The sequence below is a fragment of the Pyrus communis genome, chromosome 6 (genome assembly GCF_963583255.1).
Source record: "Pyrus communis chromosome 6, drPyrComm1.1, whole genome shotgun sequence".
NCBI classification, from domain to species: Eukaryota; Viridiplantae; Streptophyta; class Magnoliopsida; order Rosales; family Rosaceae; genus Pyrus; species Pyrus communis.
The window spans coordinates 27,438,682-27,461,091 of record NC_084808.1 but is presented as its reverse complement, the minus strand read 5'-3'; the positions used below and the strand labels follow the sequence as shown (position 1 = coordinate 27,461,091).

Sequence of the window (22,410 nt, the reverse complement as noted above, 5' to 3'; positions counted from 1 at the left end):
CGATCTGATTGTAATTGTGTAGCCTCTCGGTCTCTCTTTCTTTGTATTTTGTAGTGCTTCGATCTGCCCAATACTGCATCTGCAACTGGAAATAAAAAAAATTGCTTCCAGGAGGTCCTTTAATTAATTTTGATGTAAGTTTGAAGTGGCATTATTATTCTTTTATGATTTGCTTCTTTTGATTTCATTAACACCCAGTTCCTAATTCTGCTGAATTTCTTTGTATTTTGTAGTGCTTCAATTTCTTTGTATTCTTTTATGATTTGCTTGTTTCGATTTCTTTGTATTTTGTAGTGCTTGTTTTGATTTATTTGTATTTTGTAGTGCTTTGATTTGCCCAATACTGCATCTGCAACCAAAGATCCGCCTTTATTTATCTGCTTCCACACCCCCTATTGAGCTTGTTTTGATTTCTTTGTCTTTTCATTCCGTTATCCGTCATGTGCACCAAACGTAGAACGGAACAACTATTCCGTTTTGTTTTGCGGATACCAAATATAATATGAAATCACTGTTTCGTTCCGTCCCGTCTCATTCGGTTCTATCCCGTCTGCGTACCAAACGGTACCTCAGCCTCCGCCACATCTAGGAAAATTCGTTGTATGCGACATTTTATCAATGCAGTTTTAACTCCTTGTATTTGGCCGTACATAACAATGACCGCACAAGAATCACTGATATATAGGCAACACACTCTGCTCTTATTCCTCTCTCCTTGTTTTCTCTAAATATTTTCTTCATATTTTTCGATTTTATTAAATATTATAAGTAGCGATATCTGTAACGTTGCAATAAATAGAACTAATAATGGGAAAAAAGTACACAGACAACTCAAAATAATACAATAGTGGACTCGTCATGAGGCCTTTTAAAACATGTGATTACCAAATTTGTTCAAGGGAGGAACGTGATTAAGGTACTAAAACATCAAATTAAGGTTGTTAAAACATTAAATGAGTTGGCAAATCATTAAAATACCCTGCGAGGGCCCACACCGGCGGTGATATGATATAGGACGATCAAACGGTGATCTGAAGTTCCATTTGCAACAGCCTGATAAACACAATCAAACACAAAAATCTAGCTCGCTATTTTCACCAGTCACTCAAAACAGACAATGCGCCCTCTTTACTATTTCTAACTCTACGCGCCCATCTCAACCGCTCACGTGCAATCCAACGTACACTGAGCCGCACGCGTTTCACATTCTCCCTTCAGCGCGTTTGCATTAACACCGGGGGCCCCAGTATATAAAGCCGAAATTTGGGAATTTTCTCAACTTTTTCCTGCTCCTGCTTCACTTTACTTGCGCATTCGGCTTCTTTCTCTGAAACCCTTTACAGATCACAGGCTCCGATACTGTAAGGACGGCGGCGATTCCGTCGAGAAGAAGATGAAGATCTTCGTCAAGACTCTCAAGGGCTCCCACTTCGACGTCGAAGTGAAGCCTGAGGACACGGTTAGCCTCGAACCTTCTCCTTCAATTTTGTTTTTCAATTTTAAATTTCGTGTTAATTTCTTAATTTGCATGAACTAATGCGCAATTGATCGTAATCGGAGTGCTTTCTAGGATTTTTGTTACTAATATCCGTTTGTTTCGTTATTTGGTAAGGGATTAGTGTGTAAGCATTAAGAGATTATTTTTCTGTATTTGCTTGTGTAAGTTAATTGTAATTAGATTTTTGATTAGGTTATGGTGCATTTGAAATCTTTCAATTTACGTTTCCCTTATTAAAATAAATCTTTCCTTTTTATGTTTCTTTCAATTTTGTTATCGTTGTTTTTTGAAATTTATGAATTCTGCGATATGGGAGACTTTGAGATAGCATTCAGCTTTCTAAATGTAGGAAATGTAGTTTGGTGGAGTTGTAAATTGTAATTTTACTTTGCTTCCTACTACGTGGTAATCGCTGACGAGTGACGACTTGATCGAAGATACCATAATCGTGACTAACTGCTATTCTTTCTAGGTTGCTGATGTGAAGAAACATATAGAAGCTTCTAAGGGTTCAGATGTATACCCTGCTCCACAACAGATGCTAATTCATCAAGGAAAAGTGCTTAAAGATGACACAACATTGGACGAAAATAAAGTTGCGGAAAATAGCTTTGTTGTGATAATGTTGACTAAGGTAATGTTTCATTTTCTATTCAGCAATTTAAAGTGCGTCATGTCCTTCAAATAAATATGGTCTTAAATTACCTTTTCGAATAAAAATTTCCTGAAACATGTAGGAAACATGTCGGTTTGCGACATGGTGTGTTATATATAACGTGTACTTTTGGATTGTGTCAAAACATAGTTTTAGCATCAGGAAATAGGGATCAAACCAAGCATATGGGTGTTAAAATAAGAATTCAAACTGGCCCTGTTGAGACCGTATTCTATTGAATTATTCAGTTAGTAGTGACAGTGAGCTCTGAAAGTAAAAATAAATGAAGCAGTGACAGAACTTATCCTTGTATTATAGCTGATGTCTTGGTAAAGAAGCATTCATGAAGAGGTATTGTGTTTTATGGCACTCAATAGTTTTGAAATTGCTGTTTTGAGATGATGTCATATTCTTGTCTTGTGATTGCCCTGTTTCTTTCACGTATAATTTATGCGAAATCTAGTAATACCTTAGTGTAAAGTTTGTTTACTTGAAGTTGATGATATCATCGTGAATACCCTGGTTCTTTCACATCTGATTTATGCTAACTATTTGTCTGGTTGAAATTCCTTCTCCCACCAGCTCAGACCTTAAGGCTCTATAATGTTGCCCGCCCGATCTTATTTCTGTTGTCTGTTTAGAATCTGACTATAGCTTCCTACCAAAAAAAAAAAAAGGTTGAATGGTGACAAGTTGTTGTTATGCTCAACTCCTGTTTACTAGTTGTTGACTTTGTATACTTAAAAATGCTAGAGTAAGAGCCCACCCGGTGAAGGTTCAGATGCATCAACTGCGGCTACAACGAAGGTAAGAGTTTCATCCTCTTGTAATTGTTTTCATTGGTTTATACCTAAGACACGGTTAAACTTGGATTACTTGTTTTGATATTAAAAAGTTGAAACCCTCAAATTGATGTTCTATTGTAAATTTTTTCTCCTTCGTGCTTTTCTTTGGGAGAAGATATTCTGCCTAATGCTTGCTTTAAAATCTGTGCAGGCACCACAGCCAAGTGCACATACTGGTGCTCCAACTGCGACATTAACAGCAAGTCCGGCTCCAGCAGCAGCCTCAACACTGTGAGTCTGAGATCTTTCGTGCCATTATTTTTTATGTGTGTTAGGTGTAGCAACAGCATGTTGTTCACCTTTCTTTATACATGTTCTGTTTGTAATTATATTATTTTCTCAGGCCCGCATCTGTTGCCACGCCTGCTCCTGTTGCTTCGGCTACCACGGAGTGAGTATTATTATTCCTTCTGGTGATGCCTCCAGTTTGAAATTTGGGGCTTCTGTATTTCATATTCATGTGTTTAGTATTACCTCTGTTTGCTTCTCCCCCACCCCTTCCTCATTGGCTTTGCATATTTTTTTTTCTTGTCTAAAATAGTTCAGTGTAATTGTTGAAGCAGTTCACAAGCTGATTCTTACGGCCAAGCAGCATCTGATCTGGTAGCTGGAACTAACTTGGAGGGAACAATTCAGCAAATTCTAGATATGGGTGGAGGGACATGGGACAGGGATACTGTTGTACGTGCTCTTCGTGCTGCATTCAACAACCCAGCAAGAGCTATTGACTATCTTTATTCCGTAAGTCAAGATATTTGTAAATTTGACAAATTTACAAGTTGATCTACCCTCTTTTAGTTACATACCTAACAAGGGTAACAAGGTTGAGTAGCATTTTTGAAAAAAAAAAGTTGATAGGAGTAGTGATTTTCAGAACCAAAATCAGCAGTTATCCCTTCTCTTGGATTATTGCTGTCTTTTCCTTTTGATGTCAATTTCGTATTTCTTGAAGGGTATCCCCGAACAACCTGAAGCTCCACCTGCAGTCCGTATTCCTGTCGGTGGGCAAGTCGCAAACCCTCCAGCACAGTCAGCACAACCAGCATCAGCTCCTCCAAGCAGACCTAATGCCAATCCTTTAAACCTTTTTCCACAGGTACTTATTATGCAAATCTCTAATAAATTATGGTAGGGAGTTCTTTTTAGTAAACTTGAATTTTGTTGAAGCAGGGACTTCCGAATGTGGGTGTTGGTGCTGGTGCTGGTGCTGCAGGCAATCTTGATTTTCTACGTGACAACCAACAGGTCATTTCTATCTCCCTCTCTTCTTCTCTCTGCCAGTGCCTATATGTTTGCTTGTGCGTGTGTGTGCACATCGGTGTACGTAGCCATGCTTGAACATTGTCGGTTTCCTATCTAAAAAAATTATAAAACAAAATTGTTCTTTTAACTTTCTATTTGGTGTTGTTTGTTTCAGTTCCAAGCCTTGCGATCTATGGTGCAGGCTAATCCACAAATATTGCAGGTTCTTTCGCACCCAAATGTGATTTAATTACCGTCTTCTTTTGGCACTCATTGTGTTATTCTTGTCACAGCCTATGCTTCAAGAGTTGGGGAAACAAAACCCTAATCTAGTGAGGCTAATCGGTGAGCATCAGGCTGACTTCCTTAGCCTGATTAATGAACCTGCTGAAGGTGGAGAAGGGTAAAGGAGCTTATTATCTTACCTTTGATTTAGTATTTTAGTCTTTAGAGGTGTCTTGTTGGTTACACATTTGTTAAACGTTTGTATGTTTATGGTATTCACTGTTCGATTTGTTTCAGGAACGTACTGGGGGATGCAGCAGTGCCACAGGCAATAGCTATCACTCCTGAGGAGCGTGAAGCTATAGAACGTGTAAGTTGTTCCTTTTTTTTTTTTGTTACTCTAATTAAAACACATACAATGCATAGGAATGTAGTTATATAGTTATGTTAAATAACTAGTTTCCTTTGAGAAAACAATTTTCCTTCTCATTGATGATTTATCTTTCCTCACCCCCAGCTTGAAGCAATGGGGTTCGCTCGAGCAATTGTATTGCAGGTGTTCTTTGCCTGCAACAAGAACGAAGAATTGACCGCCAACTACCTCTTAGACCACATGCATGAATTTGAGGACTAAAACCTATGGAAGATCACCGGTCGTCGAACCCGTCAGCTAAAAAATGAAAAAGATTATAAGAACCCCTCGTCTGGCCTTAGCTCCATTGCATTTTCTTTCTTCACATTAACCCTTCTTAGTTTGGAGTTTGGATTATGCGGATTATCTGTAGCGTACAAGAAATGGCATGCTATAACTTTCTTCGCAGATCTACTCTCTTCCCAGTTTCTTGTTTCACAAGTATATTATGTTAACTATTTGTATATAAAATTATAAAGCTAAGCAAGGCAAGAATTTTTTTAGTAGGTTAGTCTGATCACGTGATTGGTTAGGCCTCTCACATAGAGTGGGATCCGTGCATTCTAGATCGTAGTTTCGTGTAAGAGTGGCTTGATCAGTCACGTGGTTAGGCGTTCTTACTGAAGTTTATTTTACCGTTCCAATGTATTTCTTGACATGTTGTTGCAAAATATCTGATTAAAAATGGACGACGACATCACATCTATGAAATAACCGTCCCGAATTTAAACCCTTCTCCCATCCTCTCCTTTTCGTACAAGCCTTTCTAGAATTGCGAACGAGACAAGTTAGGAAAACTGTAAATTAGAATACACGTCGGTGTCCATGCATGCATGCCTACCTTCTGTTGTCTTGGTTTCAGTAGTTGTCAAGACCTCTGCACTCCACCATTTTTTTGACCAAGTTTTATAGGCCACAATTTGCCTTCCCCGCCCAACAAAATCAAGAACAACCCAAAAATATATATAGTGATTACTAATAATATCATCAATAATACAGCACACATTTGTGGCCACACGTAAATGAAACAGCAAGCGTAACTAAGCTAACAAGTTACTCTGCTAGCTCGATCCTTTCCTTCATATCATATTGCCTATAAATAATGGAGCTTCGTTGGTCACTTATACTTAAAACAGTATACGAGAGACACCAAAAACAAGATGGGAGAGATGGAGGAGAAAGGCAGTCATGCTACGAGGAAAAAGGGAGGCTTGCTCACTATGCCCTTCATCTTTGGTAAGAGCTAATAAAATCTAGTGGTTTCAAATTTTTGAGGAAGACCTGAGGCTAGTCAAGTTAGTTAATTAGAGCAGTGTGCTTATCTTTCTGCACCCAAATTTGAAGTTTCTTTCCACAATTTTGATGAAATTAGCATAAATTATCCTATCATTGTCACCTCTTATATCTCTTTGTTTATTTAGTTTTTTTTTTTTTTTTTTTTTTTTTGGGGATTTAATTAATTATGATAGTAATCAGTGTATTGTTGTTGTGGGCTTTGTGTGTGTAGCTAATGAGTTTTGTGAGAAGTTGGCTGTGGTGGGAGTCGAAGCAAATATGATGACCTATTTGACAACGCAGCTTCATATGCCCTTGACAAAAGCAGCCAACACCCTCACCACCATTAGTGGCACTGCAAGCCTGACCCCTTTGCTTGGCGCCTTCGTTGCTGATGCTTACGTTGGCCGCTTCTGGACTATCACCATTGCCTCCATTATATATCAAATTGTATTTTTTTCTCTCTCTACTAATACATATTATGCCCACCCAGTATCAATTTTATTTGTTAATTAATTAAATACTAATTCAGTTTTCTATTTGTACAATTAATCAATGAACCAGGGAATGATTGGCCTAACAGTTTCAGCAGCACTTCCACAACTGAGACCTCCTCCATGCAACCACGATCGAGCGTGCGAAGAAGCCGATGGGGGGCAGCTAGCATTTATGTATGTCTCCCTCTTACTAGGTGCACTCGGGTCGGGCGGAATCCGACCCTGCGTCGTGTCATTCGGGGCGGAACAGTTCGACGAGAATGACGAAAAACAAACCACCAAGACGTGGAACTACTTCAACTGGTACTACTTTGTGATGGGGGCATCAGTACTAGTGGCTATCACTGTGCTTGTGTATATTCAAGACAACGTTGGATGGGGTTTGGGACTTGGAATTCCAGCCATAGCCATGTTTCTCTCAGTTATTGTGTTTGTGATCGGGTACCCGCTTTACCGGAACTTGGATCCTGCGGGGAGTCCGTTTACCAGGTTGATACAAGTGGCGGTGGCTGCCTACAAGAAGAGAAAGCTGCCTATGGTGTCTGATCCTAGAATTTTGTATCAGAATGATGAACTTGACGGTCCTATTTCTATGGGTGGAAAGCTTCTTCACACTAAGCATATGAAGTAACTCTCTCTCTCTCCCCCTCTCTCAAGTTGCATATTTATTGTGACTCTAAACGACTTATTAAGTTGATTTTTGTCAAAATGTGTGGTCCTAAATCACCATCTAACAACTTGAATTTGATGATATTATATATATAACAGTACTCTTTTTATAGTAGGCATCGCGTTTTACAGTAGAAAAATGAGATAATCATCATAAGAACTATGTATTCACAATATATAACCTCTTATATATTTCATTGTTTCCTTTTTTTTTTTTTACTATATAGTATAAAGGTCTTATACGATAAATACATGGTTCTTACAAAAGCCCTTATCACATTTTCACTACAGTAAAGTAGGATTCCTGCTAAGGAAAGTCTCGATCATACACATATTCGTATAACATATAGTAAGTTTAGAAGATAAACATAATTACCCAATTGGTTAGTAGTGTTATAGGGCACAATTTTTAAAACCTACCTACTAGAAAGTGAAAAAGGTCAGCTCTCTCTCAAAACTGCTTTTTAACCATGTTTTGACATGGAGATCACCAGTTTAGCTGCTAGTATCATCGTCAAATTATCACGACTGTCGTTAGGTGGAAACATGTTGCAGATAATGACTATAGATCATTTGTCCATGCACTATTCATGTTTTGGTTGTAGGAATCACAGTCCCTTGATCTTTCATGGATGAGCAGCACCACATATATACTTGTGTTTCTATCATTGCGAAGTAACAGAAATCTCACTTCCTCTACTCCATTATCAGAGAGTCAGAGTCATCCCGACCTCCCCAATCCACAGCAACCCAAACAAATATATAGAAAGGAAGAACATAAAACCTAGTCACCTTACCCTAAACCCTAACGTAATTACGTATGAATAATGCAGATTTCTTGACAAGGCAGCGATCACGATGGAGGAAGACAATCTCAAGGCACCAAACCTATGGAGGACCAGCACCGTTCATCGCGTCGAAGAACTGAAATGCGTGATCAGAATGGGACCTATATGGGGATCAGGAATACTCCTCATCACAGCCTATGCCCAGCAAAGCACATTCTCACTCCAACAAGCCAAAACCATGGACAGGCACCTCACAAAGTCCTTTGAAATCCCTGCAGGCTCCATGTCAGTCTTCACCGTAGTAACTATGCTCGCCACGATCGCATTGTACGACCGCCTCTTCATTCCGGTGGCTAGAAAGTTCACCGGGCTAGACCGGGGAATAACATTCCTCCACAGAATGGGAATAGGGTTTGTCATTTCGGTATTTGCCACATTGGTCGCCGGGTTTGTCGAAATGAAGCGAAAAAAGGCGGCTTTCGCTCACGGGTTGATCGATCATCCTCATGATATAATCCCCATTTCAGTGTTTTGGTTAGTTCCTCAGTATGCCCTTCATGGGATGGCTGAAGCATTCATGTCAATTGGGCAGCTCGAGTTTTTCTATGACCAGGCGCCGGAGAGCATGAGAAGCACAGCTGCCGCGCTGTTTTGGACCTCCACCTCGGCCGGGAACTATGCGAGCACTCTTTTGGTGTCACTGGTGCACAAGTTTAGTGCTGGTCCTAATGGATCGAACTGGCTGCCGGATAATAATTTGAACAAAGGGAAGTTGGAGCACTTCTATTGGTTTATCACGTTATTACAAGTTGTTAATCTTATTTACTACATATTTTGTGCCAAATTGTATACGTTTAAGCCGATTCAGGTCGTAAAGAAAGAAGGTGCCGAGCATGGGGAAAAGTGGGCCTTGCTAATCAAGTCCGGCCCTGAGAACTTGGGGTCTCTACGCCAGCTTTCGAAATGAGGCTCTAGAGTTCTTTGACCTTTTACACAATGATTGTATAAAAATTAATTCGTTAAATTCATGAAAAAATATATATTTATACATCAAATATCATTAAAGATTAATACCAAAAGAAGAAAGAGTACAAACATTACTTAAATATTACATGTCTTGCATTTTTAGATGCAAATGTACTAATTAAGTTTACATAATCTAATTTTTCATCCAATTTTTTTCAATTGACAAAATAGCTAACCCATTCAAAAGGTTTGGCCGTTTAGGGTTTGATGTCTAGCAGTTTGGGGAGTGCGACAAAAGAAGTAAACATCTTTGTTTTTCTAGTAAATAAGAACAGGTTTAAGTCGCTTGACGTTTCACCTTTCATGTACAAAACAAGTTTGCTTTTTAATTCAGTTAATTATATAAACAATAAAATCTTACAAATATTGGGCTCAGCCGCTCAACCCAATTAGCTATTGTATTTAGACAAAAACTCAAAATCTATAAACTTCTTGTTTGAACAGATACAAGCTTTGTGATATTAATTTATATATATATATATATATATATATAATAAAGGGTTTAGGATTCATACAGCACAATGACGTTTTAAAATTCATATAGTTAACCTCACTTAGTGAGACAATACTTGATTGTTGTTATTAATATATAAAATATAGAAAAATTAGGCCCTCCAAAGTGAGAGCCTTGGACGGCCGCCTACTTCAACTACCCTCAGGGCCGACTCTGTTGCCAATAAGGCTTGATATAGTATCAGTTAATTAATTAATTTGTGCTGACAGGTGATCATTAATCATATTTCATATAGCTAGTAACTAGCTGCTGGTGTTTTAGTGTATAGAAATGAAAAGAATATCTACTTTGGACTCAATAAAATCATAATTAAACATTCAATTTGTATGATCTTTATACTATGTATATTAAGATCTTGGAACAAATGAATTTGAACAGTGTGCTTCATACTTTTATCAGCTAAACCAAGACCTCTAAATTTTTCTGTTCACAAAATATCAACTATATAACACTTGTACATGATATAACTGCCACACTCAAAAACATTATTATGATGAGGATATTATATGGCCTAATGTCATCTTCTTTATATAGATTATAAAATGAGTGAACGTGAAATCATGTATATTATGTCAGTTATATTAAAAATATCAAATTTTGTTTACCACATGATAAGATAGTGTTTTATTAATTTAAATATGAGGCGAATTTAAACTTTACTTGTTATTAACAAATAAAGCAATGGCACATCATGGAGTGAACAAATTTACTGCATAAATTTGATTACTGTTGCATTGCTGATTTTTGTTTTCCTAGAGTTATTTATTTTACTGGTTTTTTTGTTGAAATTTTACTGTATCTTCAATTAATTGTTTTTTGTCAATGTATCTTCAATTTACTTCAAACAACAAAAAACATAGGAAATAACATATGGGCAGGATTCACCAATTGGACAACGTTAACAAAAATGAATCAATTGTATAAAGTGTATTGCTGACTTTTCATTTAAGCAATACACTACGAGGAAAGTAGAGATCTTACAGAACTTGATGAATGTCCAATCGTTAATCTCAAGGGTTTGAAAGTGTTTCAGTTTTGTTCTATCTTCCTAGAAACGTGTGACGCTTTGTTGGAAACATTTCTACATTAGTGGCTAATGATTTGATTCCACTCTTTCAAATGATGTTAGGGACTCACGGTTTCTCTGGTTTTAAGTGTTGTCCAACCCGTCAGCTAAAAAAGAAGGAGATTATAAGAACCCTCTGCTGGCCTCCTTTTATAGTTCTGTTGCATTTTTTCTTTTCACATTTAACCCTTCTTAGTTTGGAGTTTGGAGTTTGGATTATGTGGATTATCTGTAGCGTACAAGAAATGGCAAGTTATAACTTTCCTCTCAGATCTACTCTCTCTTCGTTTTTTCTTTCTTCTCGATTTCTTAGTTCATGAGTATATTATTAAGGAAAACTAATGAAAATAGCTTGAAAAGTTTGAGTTTTAAGGATAAGAACACAATAAAGGGTAAAGTGAATAGTACCAGGTTTGATTTTTTAGTGTAAAAATGTGATTTTTCGTTAAGGTGAACAGTACCGTGGGCTTTTCGTTAAAACTCTCATATTACTAGCTCCAAACTTACTAAGCAAGACAAGAAAAAATTTAGTAGGCTAGTATGATTACGTGATTGATTAGGTCTCACACAAACAGTGGGATCTGTGTATTCTAGATTGAAATTTTGTGAGATCAAATGCTATCCAAAATCCAAATACAAGAAAACCCATCGTAAGAGTGCCTTGACTAGTCACGTGGTAAGGCGTTTTTTTTTTTTTTTTTTCCTTTTAACCGTACTTTTAATGTATTTCTCCACGTGAAGATGCCGTTGTGAAATAGCCGATTAAAAATGGACCACGACCTCACATTTAGATTTCTGTTGAGGTCCCTCTTGGTCCAGATACAGTCACAATATAAATCAGGAAGACCACAAATTCTGTGGCACGTAAATTATAGATGCAGGACGAGAAATATAGAGTCATGCGTTGCTGCGTTGCAATTTCATAGTGGAAGCCCATGGTTTTGAATCTTATTTGCATGCAGTCGCCTTCGCAATATTTCCAAATTGGCCATATATGAATACAAAGCCAACCAAAAAAAAAAAAAAATATATATATATATATATATATTAATAATCGAGGAGAAAATGTGATGATCGGCAGTGCCTACATAGCCTTACCTTCACAAGAGTTTACACTACCATAAAAACGAAGAAAACCGAGGATAGAATTCACATACAAAGTGAGAAAAAAAAAATTTGAGTTTTATACTTTTGCAAGAGGTGCTCCAAAAATGTGATAAAGCTTCGGTTAGCGTTCTGGGACCAACGTGGAATCGGCTAATTATGTTAAAATTCAGAAAGCCTTGCTCCTTCTTGTTATACTCCTAGTCAATCCTGCTTAGCATGCGAGTTAATTATATACACATATATAATCTTTCTAAGAGTTGCTTACTTTCATCCTAACAAGATATTTTAGTTTACGCCTTTTTTGTCCTTCCATCTGTCAAAGGTATGAACCAAATACGGAAAAAGTGGAGAAATTTTTCATGTGTTTTTATGTAAGTGGTGGAAAAATTTATTTTTAAAGTTATTAATTTTTTAACACATAAATCTTATCATCTGTATAATGACACGTGATGTAGCACTTTGTGTGCCGATCACACAGAAAAATCTTTCGAAAAAGTGAGGGGTTCGGTGTTTAGGGTTAGGTGCTACGTCGTTTGGTCTTCCTTTTTTATCTTTGGTTTGTCGTTTAGGGTGTAGGTGGTATGTCATTTGGTCTTTTTTTTATATCTTTGGTTTGTCGTTTAAGTTTGCAGCTGTATCGCAAAGAATAGGAATAGGTGGTGTTCATTTGTATTTTGGCATGATAATGCTAGAAAGAGAATCTATTTAAATTATAATTTGTAAATTATATGATGTAAATATTGATGATTGGATAATAATTTAAATATTAATTAACGTGTTTATTTTTATTGATAATATATCATATGATTTACATATTTGGTATCAAAAGTTAGTTTCGCCTTCAAATCAAATCTTGCATATTAGAAGTCGATATAAAGGTGAAAAATCCTGCAGAATGTTCAATGATGAGTCACTGTATATATTATATGAAAAATGCATGCCACCATAAATCACAAAGGCAAAAGTGCATAATTTACATGTACATACTGGGTATCAATTATCATGAACGATGACAACTTTGTCATGTAACTTGCATTATCATCGCACGCGGAAATAAGAAACGACATTTATAAAGACGTAACTCGACTTCGAATGAATCACAGTATACGTACATTGATCAGTGATTTTTTGTGCATTAGATAATTTACCGTCTAATATAAATTAGTCCAACATTTAGCATAACTATAAATATATATCTTTTTAAATATAGCAACTGGAAAGTGGCTGAAATGAAAGAAACCAGAAAATCTCTTCTAGAGTGTCGTCCGTTGGTGGAAAAAGAAGAGAATGGGAATGCGCTAATCTTCTTAATCATGCACACGCATGCATGCAGCACTGAGCACTGAGCACGACTTCCTTCCCGAATATGGATAGGTTTCAAAGTTTTGGCCATGGGGCCTACAGACAAACGTCGGAGGTCTTGATTCACTTGAGCACTAATTCAGAATTCTGATAGAATCATAGTACGCAATCTCTATCTTTCGGTGGATCGGTGATGAGAGTTCAACACATATACCGTCCATAACAAACCTACCTCTTTTTGCTCAGTTTTCTTCCCTTTTCCATTTCTTTTTGGTAAAATTATTTTTGAATACAAATAAACAAATATATTGTTCTAACCAACCGACCTAATGTACATATATATGCATACGCGTAACATTCACTTCTTTTGCAATCACAGAGGTTTACCATATCTAATCTAAGGACTGAAAAACATGCATGTTGTTATGAAACAACATTTAAAGAATAGGGGTGTGTGGATTTTCCACACACTCCTTGATAATTTCTGTCCGTTGATCTTCTTCAATTCATCCGATCCAACGGTCGAAAATTAAAAAGGTGTGTGAGAAGTAAAATGGGATGTATGGATATGACACCCCTAAAGAATATTTTATCATATAAAATGTCATTCACATGTAAGCTAATTTAGAATTCATTAGGGTTCCATAGATGGATAAAATAATTTTTTTATGTCAATTAGTTTTTATTTCTTTAAGAGACTTCATATGTTTTTGTAGATAGGAAGCAATTAAAACTATTACAAATATCATATATATGCCAGCAAACTTTATTCTGTCTTGTTCCCAAATTTTGTCGGCTGAAAATTATATCCACCTTTCAATCTATATGATATTATGATTGCATATTGCTATATACATTTAAAATATTGAAAGCGCTACTCACCGCTCCGTGAACGCCAATCACCCTGGCAATAAATGATAAGAAAGAAATAGATTATCTCCGGATCTTTTCTATCATTCACGGATCAAGTAATCATGATTTTTGAAATTTGATTTAATGATTAAAATTATTATAATTTTTAAAAAATGCCTCAGTTTTTAGCCGTTTAATCAAATTTTAAGAACCCATATCACTTGATCCTAGAATTTTGGGGGAAGAGATCCAGAGATGATCTCTTTCCAAATGATACTTCACATCTTACAATTTATATCACCTAGTCTCTTAAATTAGCTCTTTAGGGAATCACGTTCAGTTAGGCATAACAATCACGGAACGATACAAAATGTCCTATTCTTGTAGACAAACACAAGTCACAATTTCACATCAATCGAATTAAGGACCTAAAACAAACCACTACTCTAGCATGCCAATCATGCAGTCAAAAATGCGTGCACCAATTGGTCCCCTAAAGCCATAATTTATATTTATTTTCCATCACATTGAAATCATCTTAGATTTAATATTACAATATTTTAGTATTTTTCTTTAGTTATAAGTAAAATGTTTTAAGTTTATTTTCATATTAATAACTTCTATATAATAAATTATTATGACGAGCTTATTGCATGATTTAACTCAACTTTTTCCACTCTTCAATGTAAAATACCATTGCATTGAAATGAAAAAATAAACATTGAAATCATCCTATCCCTAAAAACGAAAATCATCCTAAACCCAAAACCTCACGAATCCAACTTAAGCAAAACTGGTGCGTCACCGAGTTGTATTAGTGCAAGGACCACATTGGTCCTTTCCACTTCCAGGACCCCTCCTAGCCCATGCCACTGATCTTTGAATCACAATAAAAATTCGACTCATTCAGAAAGAGTCACGGTCACGTTGATCTGAGTCAATTCATCGAACAGGCGGAATGGTATAGTAAGTATGACACGTGGCGGTTGGGTAATGGGTGATTAACCACCCTCTTTGTTACTGACAAATACTGGAATATTAGATGAAGAGGTTTATCTACATATGATTTATCTTAAGATTATTACAATTTGCAAATTATTTTAGCTGATATTTGATCTACTCATGCATATTAGACACAAATATGGGTGATTTTTGGTCAGATCGGATAAGGAAATAAGCATTCCAATACTAATCTAAAAATGTTTCGAAACCAAATAATAGTTCTAATTTCGAAATTTTGGATTAATTATCAGTAATTTCCAATCTCCTAATTTTGAACTGGATAGAGACATTCTAATTGCCATCCTAATCTTTTGAAAACTTTCAAAATCGAAAATATTTAGACTCGAAACGTAAATTTTTTTATTGACATTGAAATTTCCAATTCAATTTGCACCGCATTATATTTCAACTGATTACCATCTCTTTATTTTCTCTTTCATGCTAGTACAGATCAACGGTTAAAAAATCACTCATCTGCAACTAGATTCTAGATGACTGAACTTAGTACATTCCTTCATAAATAAAATTCTATTGGTTGTAAATGTATGGTTTTGGTGAGTTTTTCAGTTTTTAGTAATTCACCTTTCGTCAGCATCATTCCTCACGTCAAGCACACTACGCCTTCACACGCCTTGTATAATTTGGGTACGGTAATGCTTGCTTGGCTGCATTTGATAAATCGAATCTTCTCCACCGTGTAACATAACAGTCTGAATAATCGCCACTTATCAGCTGAACTTATTTGACTCAATATATAAGTATTGAGTATAAGTATTTATATGTGTGCGTGCATATATATATATAACAACCACTAGTTAGTTAATAATGATGTTCAAGATATTGATGAGGATGGCAAGATTCTGCGGTGTAGTATAAGCCAACAGAGACAAGAAACTGACTTGTATGATTATTCTGCGATCCATGTGAATAATGAATCGATTAAAGTTGAACTCGTCTTCGATTAAAGTTGAACTGATTTGAGCATATTTAAGTGTATAGTGTTACCGTCTACGTGTTTTGTCGAGAATATCTTTTGATTATAAAATAATTTTTGAGGGGAAGAAGAGGGCCGATAACTACTGAAGAAAATAATTAATTCAACAAATCATTAATTCTATATGTTAAAAATGTGAACAACGCCAAGACCTGCAATAATTTATGATTAAATCTGATCAGATAAAATAAAAAAGATTCCATGTACTGGGAAGGCAGCCAAGAATATTACACATGCACATATATATATATATATATATAAATGTATACGTGATGATTTTTATTTTATAATTTGTATTAGATATGTTACCATGCAAGTATAGTCGCCAAATGCATATCTGACTGGGAAAAAGCATACAAAAAATAAATAAATATAAAACCTTAACAAGCCCAGGAGTCGAATCCCTTTTCTGAAAAACAGTCCACGCTGGTAGTAGTAAACCCCTTAATATTTATATATAAGAGATTCTTGCTTCTCTCAGTACCTTTTTGAAGCAATTTTCGTTCTTCATATTTTTGTATGTTCAATATCTTTTCCTCCTCGCGGGTAAACAAATAAGAATAGAGGCATATTTGTAAGTGGTGGACTAGTATGATAGATAAAAAAACTCTCTTGTTAGTCTAATTGTGTTTCGAACCCAAATTCTTCTCTCCTTCCTTCTTCTTTAGTCTAACTTAGTGGCGAAGCTCAGAAATTACATGAGGAGGGGTCTCACATAAATGTTAAATTAGAACTAAAATAAATAGATAGTATTTGTCAAAAATTACATGAGGAGGGGTCTCACATAAATGTTAAATTAGAACTAAAATAAATAGATAGTATTTGTCACATCCGTGGCCGGACGGGACCACTTCCCGACCTGACTCCACCGTAGCACGATATTGTCCGCTTTGGACCCCCAGCACACCCTCACGGTTTTGTTTTTGGGAACTCACACGAGAACTTCCCGATGGGTCACCCATCCTAGGAATGCTCTCGCGCGCTACTCACTTAACTTCGGAGTTCCCATGGAACCCAAAGTCAATGAGCTCCCAAAATGCCTTGTGCTAGGTAGGGATGAGAATATACATATAAGGATCACTCCCCTGGGCGATGTGGGATGTCACAATCCACCCCCCTTAGGGGTTCGACGTCCTCGTCGGCACACCACGGCCAGGTTTAGACTCTGATATCAAATTGTCACATCCCGGCTCGATGGGACCACTTCCCAGGCCCGACTCCACCGTAGAACGATATTGTCCGCTTTGGGCCCCCAGCACACCCTCACGGTTTTGTTTCTGGGAACTCACACGAGAACTTCCCGATGGGTCACCCATCATGGGAATGCTCTCGCGCGCTACTCACTAACTTCGAAGTTCCCATGGAACCCGAAGCTAGTAAGCTCCCAAAAGGTCTCATGCTAGGTAAGGATGAGAATAGACATATAAAGATCACTCCCCTAGGCGATGTGGGATGTCACAGTATTTACAAGAGAGTATAATACATGCTTGGAGTTGTGAGCTAATTAAATTTTTTGAGGTGCTAAATGCTTTTTTTCCATGTTGAAATTAACCTTCCAATATCAATATCAAGTCAATATAGAGAGTTATCAATAAAAAAAAATTAAAGAGGCAATAGCAGAGCCAGAAATTATTTGGTGGGTGGGCTAAACTAACATTATTACTAGGAGATCAAATGGTTAAATTTTTTTGTTACTTACATAAAGTTACACAATAAAAAGCCTGAAAGTAATAATTTAAAGTAAGAAATTTAACTATGAATAAAGCAAGTTTCGACTAGATTTAACAAAGAAAACATTTGAAGTTGCAATTTATAGTAGAAATAAAATACATCATCAATCTTGTCATAACAACTTAACAAATAAAAGAAAAAGTATTTATTCAAGTTGCGCCCTTCGATCCTTAATGGAATTGAAATCCCTTGTTATTTCTTCTGAATCAATCTTTTCGGCAAGCTCTTTTTTAATGTACACAACCATTGAATCTGCTAGAAATTCACTCTCCATCTTGTTGTGAAGTCTTGTTTTAATAATACAAGTTTATATAATAAATTATATTTCTAAGAAATCTATCAGACTATCAGAAAAAATATATTAAACTTGAAATTAAAATTTTAAAGTACGATTGTACGAACTCTTAAAATTAAAGCAACAAACAAATAAAATCATCAAGATATAAAAATAAAATGGTCAAAAACTTACCTATTGATGAGAAAAATCAATAAACTTTCTCACTTGTATGCTTGGTTTCTGTGAACTACAAACGAGACAGGACGAAGGCTTTTTGAACTGAAAAGTGAAATAAGGTCACTGTTGTACCCCAAAAGTCAAAAAAAATAAATAAATAAACTACTCCTAGGAAACCTAAAATAATAAAATATTAAATCTACTTTTTAAAACCGAATGACTACTCCTAGAAAACCTAAACTAATCACTGTATACTACTCCCTATAAACTAATCAAATAAATAGACTTATTGGGACGTGTGTGTCAGTATGTGTACAATTTGAAATATAATAATAATAAATTTTGATATTGATTCAAGTAAATCATTTATTTAATATTTATTAACTCTTATTTTTTCTAAAAGTAATCATATTTTTCAGAACTTTTACTTGTTGAGTGGGCTATAACAATTAAAAATACTATAATAGTCTAAATTATTAGTATTTTTAACCTTAAACAACTAAAACTTTCCTTATACTATAGCCCACCTTAGCCTTGTTACTACCTCCGCCGTTGTAAGGAGGATTAAGAGAAACTAACCTTCCAATATCAAGTCAATAAAAAATGCATGCTAGGAAGACCATGTTTTTAGATTATATTTGGAAACCATATGATGTGGCAGTTGATGATTGGATTCCTTCTTTAATGATTTAAGGAAGTAGTCCATAACTGCTATATTATTGTAACGACACAAAAATTCTTATTTAGAAGCTAAAATCCGGTGATAGGCCAAAATAAATTCATGACCAATTTCCACGCTATTAACCATAATAATTTCTTTCCTTAAAAGAAATCTAGCACAATAATAAATTTGGAGTATTTTATGGCAACATCTAACATCTAACATTCTGGTTAGACTGCTTACGTACCTTACAAAGGGATCAAGTCATTCATAGTTCACATTATACTTCTAGAACTACATACTAAAATTTCATTATGATCCAACGGTCGGATCTCTGTCAATCACAAAATCAAGTGGCGGTCAACGTTTTATTTTACCAACTTGCAAATTCAATTCAGGAAGATCCGTACGTTGGATTCCCAATCAGTAAGTTCTTAAGGTCCTCAAATATTACGCATGATAAGGTCTCAAAGTTTGGTGACGGTCCAATGGTTAGATCGTATGTTCATATAATGACCTAGTAACGTATCGTGGTGAATTTAGGTTCAAACAATCAACCTACATCATCCGGATATCACAACTGCATTCAAGGCATCTAATTTAACCTTAAAATAGCATCGACGACCTTCTGGGCATGTGTTGCCGTGGGTGTTGGTTGGGGCCCCGACTCACCGGAAAATTTCAACTATTTCTAAAAATTCTCAAAAATTACAGAAATGAAGATCTTGAGGTGTAGAATAAACTTTATACATATGGCCAAGTCCAATTTGATCGGGAAAAATGCCAATTTGCCTCAAAACCCGCCGGAGCCCTAGAAATTTGGTGGCCTCAATCCACCATCTCCGGTGCTCCACCGTCCTAATCAAGGCTTAGGATATTTTCATGGGTTCATGAGAAATCGACCCATGGTGGTAGCTTCAAAATCGGGCAGATTGCCGTCGTGGGTGTCTTCGAACTCGTTGGAGAAGACGACGAGTGTTCATCGCTAAGCCTCAATCACAACAGTTCAAATTGGGTGGGAATGGAAGCTGGGACGACGAGGAGTGGATTGGTAGTGGTGGCGTCACCCAACTCATCGGGAAAACGCCAGAATCGACGTCGGAGGTTTGGTCATACGGGTTGAGGGTGACCCGATTCTTTCCCCCTCATTTCCTTGTTCTCTCATTTCCCTTCTCCTTCTCTTTTCTGATTGGGCAATGCCCATTTCTCTCCCAGTCACTGCCATACATGTGGCACCTCACAATTTCTAGAGAAATCCAAATTATGGTCAAATGACCATTTCACCCTTAACTTTGCTTGATCATATCTCATTCGTTATAACTTCGTTTCACAAATGGTTTGCGCTTATGCGTTCATGAGGTCGAGCTCTATCCAAATATGCCAAGAAATACGATAAAATATATAAGGTTAAAATACGTCTGCGTATAATTACGTTTCGTCACCGAGGGACATTTTAGTCATTTCACTTTCCGATAAAAATTTTCACTTAATCATATATTTTAAATATTTCTAGGGTATTACAATTATCAAGTGGTCTTAAAATATGGCTAAGTAGATGGTCTCTCTATCATCACCCAAGTCAATAGAAAATGGATTAGGAATTTGGAGAACAAAATATATGAAATGTAAAAATTTAGTAAAAAGTTAGAGAGAACAAAGAGATTTACAAACCTTAATAGTGTTGTGGGTTGGGAATTTAGAGGATAAAATATATGAAATTTCAAGAAGGGGGGATGCGTGACATCCCACATCGCCCAGGGGAGTGATCCTTATATGTATATTCTCATCCCTACCTAGCACGAGGCCTTTTGGGAGCTCACTAGCTTCGGGTTCCGTAGGAACTCCGAAGTTAAGCGAGAAGGGGGCTAGAGCAATCCCATGATGGGTGACCCATTGGGAAGTTGCTCGTGAGTTCCCAAAAACAAAACTGTGAGGGAATGGTAAGCCCAAAGTGGACAATATCGTGCTACGGTGGTGGAGCGGCATGGATAGTGGTCCGACCCGGACCGAGATGTGACAAGATGAAAGCTCAACGTTTATTATTCTTCTATTAGAAATGTAAAGAATATTTTTGATAAAACAAACTCAGACTTTAGGCTTTAATTTTAAGAGTTAATAATTTAATAATTTTTTAAGTGAGAGGTCTTAAATTCGATTATCGTCAAAAGCAAATTCAAACCACATTATTACTAACTCATTGTGAGGCTAAGCTCACTCCCTTCCCTTAGTGTAGATAATATTGTTTATTAAAAAAATGTTAAATTCAGTTTTAGGACGAGTGTTGTTGGGATTGAACGGGAAAACAGACCTCTTATTTTAACTATTAATGAATACAATTTAAAAGTTTTGTGTAAACTAAAAAAATATAACACTAAGTTCACCGGAAAAAAAGTGAGTGTAATACTAAATTATTGGCTTAAATGTCATAATGATCAATGTGTTATAGCCATATGACCAATTTAATTTCCGTGTTTTCGATTTGGCTAATTTAGTCCTCGTGTTTGTCCCTGTTAGCCAATTAAGGATATTTCATTCAATCTATGTTAAAAAATTCATAAGAAAAATCATAAGAGATATAATTACCCTTTTTCTTTACAAATCTGAAAAATAACACGTATAAGAGATCAAACTTTCAATTTGAAAAAGGATTAAGGTTGTGACATAGAAAAGAGAGGGGGTAACGTTATGAAGAAGGTCGGGGAGTTAGGAGGAGAATATTTTTTCTTTTAATTTTTTATTTTATTTCATATTTTAATATTTTAAATCAAATAAATATTTCTATAAATAAGTTTATAGTAGTTTATAAATTTTTTCACAAAAATTAGATGAAAATGTCTTTAACTGGCTAACCAAAATAAACACAAATATCAAATTAGCCAAATTAAAAACATATGCGCTAAATTAATCCAATGACTAAAACACATGAATCATTCTAACATTTAAGCCTAAATTATTTAGAAAGGATTAAAGAGTAAGTGTGTGCCTAAGGCCTGCCTGCGCCTCTGGTCTAACTTAGCAATTATAGAAGTGGCGCTTTTAAACAATGCATAGCTATTTGATTTTTTTTTTTTTTCAGTATAAGCCTTTCTAGCTTACCAAGTATTATGAGAAAAAAAGTCGATAGACATTACGATGAGGCAATATATATATATATATATATATATATATATATATATATTAACAAACGATATATTTGTATTAAATGAATAAAAAAATAAGTCAAACTTTACAATGAATTTGTCATAATAATATGGTTCAATTTTACTTTGGTAAGAATCAAATTTAAAACTTTTTATTTGCAAATGAAAAAAATACAATTAAATTATAGTATTAAGTTATTTTTTTGTTTCGATGGATGAGACAAGTTGTGAAAACTGTAAATTAGAGTACTCGTCTGTCCATACATGCCTACCTTCCATTGTCTTGGTTTCAGTAGTTATCGAAATCTCCCCACTCCATAATTTTTTGGCCAAGTTTTATAGGCCACAATTTGCCTACCCCACCTACACTCGCGAAACAAAACAAAAAGAACCCCAAAAAAGTTAACAAGAACACAACTATGGCCACATGTAAATGAAACAGTAAGCTTAACTCA

General features: G+C 35.8%; 2 protein-coding genes across 3 annotated transcripts; both read left to right on the top strand.

The window, feature by feature from the left end:
• Positions 1-1,274: 1,274 nt before the first annotated feature.
• Positions 1,275-5,549, top strand: LOC137737252 (ubiquitin receptor RAD23c-like). 2 transcript variants are annotated; one of them, XM_068476682.1, is made up of 12 exons: positions 1,275-1,459; positions 1,971-2,132; positions 2,907-2,960; positions 3,150-3,229; positions 3,342-3,389; positions 3,559-3,739; positions 3,951-4,094; positions 4,169-4,243; positions 4,416-4,463; positions 4,534-4,643; positions 4,763-4,835; positions 4,983-5,549. In XM_068476682.1, the coding sequence occupies exons 1-12, from the start codon at positions 1,394-1,396 to the stop codon at positions 5,097-5,099; spliced, it is 1,158 nt and encodes a 385-aa protein (XP_068332783.1). In that variant the 5' UTR covers positions 1,275-1,393; the 3' UTR covers positions 5,100-5,549. The 2 variants fall into 2 exon arrangements, with proteins under 2 accessions (XP_068332783.1, XP_068332784.1); XM_068476683.1 differs by having other exon boundaries at positions 1,276-1,459; positions 3,562-3,739.
• Positions 5,550-5,903: 354 nt separating this feature from the next.
• On the top strand, positions 5,904-9,073 carry LOC137736357 (protein NRT1/ PTR FAMILY 3.1-like). Its single transcript, XM_068475640.1, has 4 exons — positions 5,904-6,113; positions 6,385-6,602; positions 6,717-7,276; positions 8,152-9,073. The coding sequence occupies exons 1-4, from the start codon at positions 6,038-6,040 to the stop codon at positions 9,071-9,073; spliced, it is 1,776 nt and encodes a 591-aa protein (XP_068331741.1). The 5' UTR covers positions 5,904-6,037.
• Positions 9,074-22,410: the final 13,337 nt, after the last annotated feature.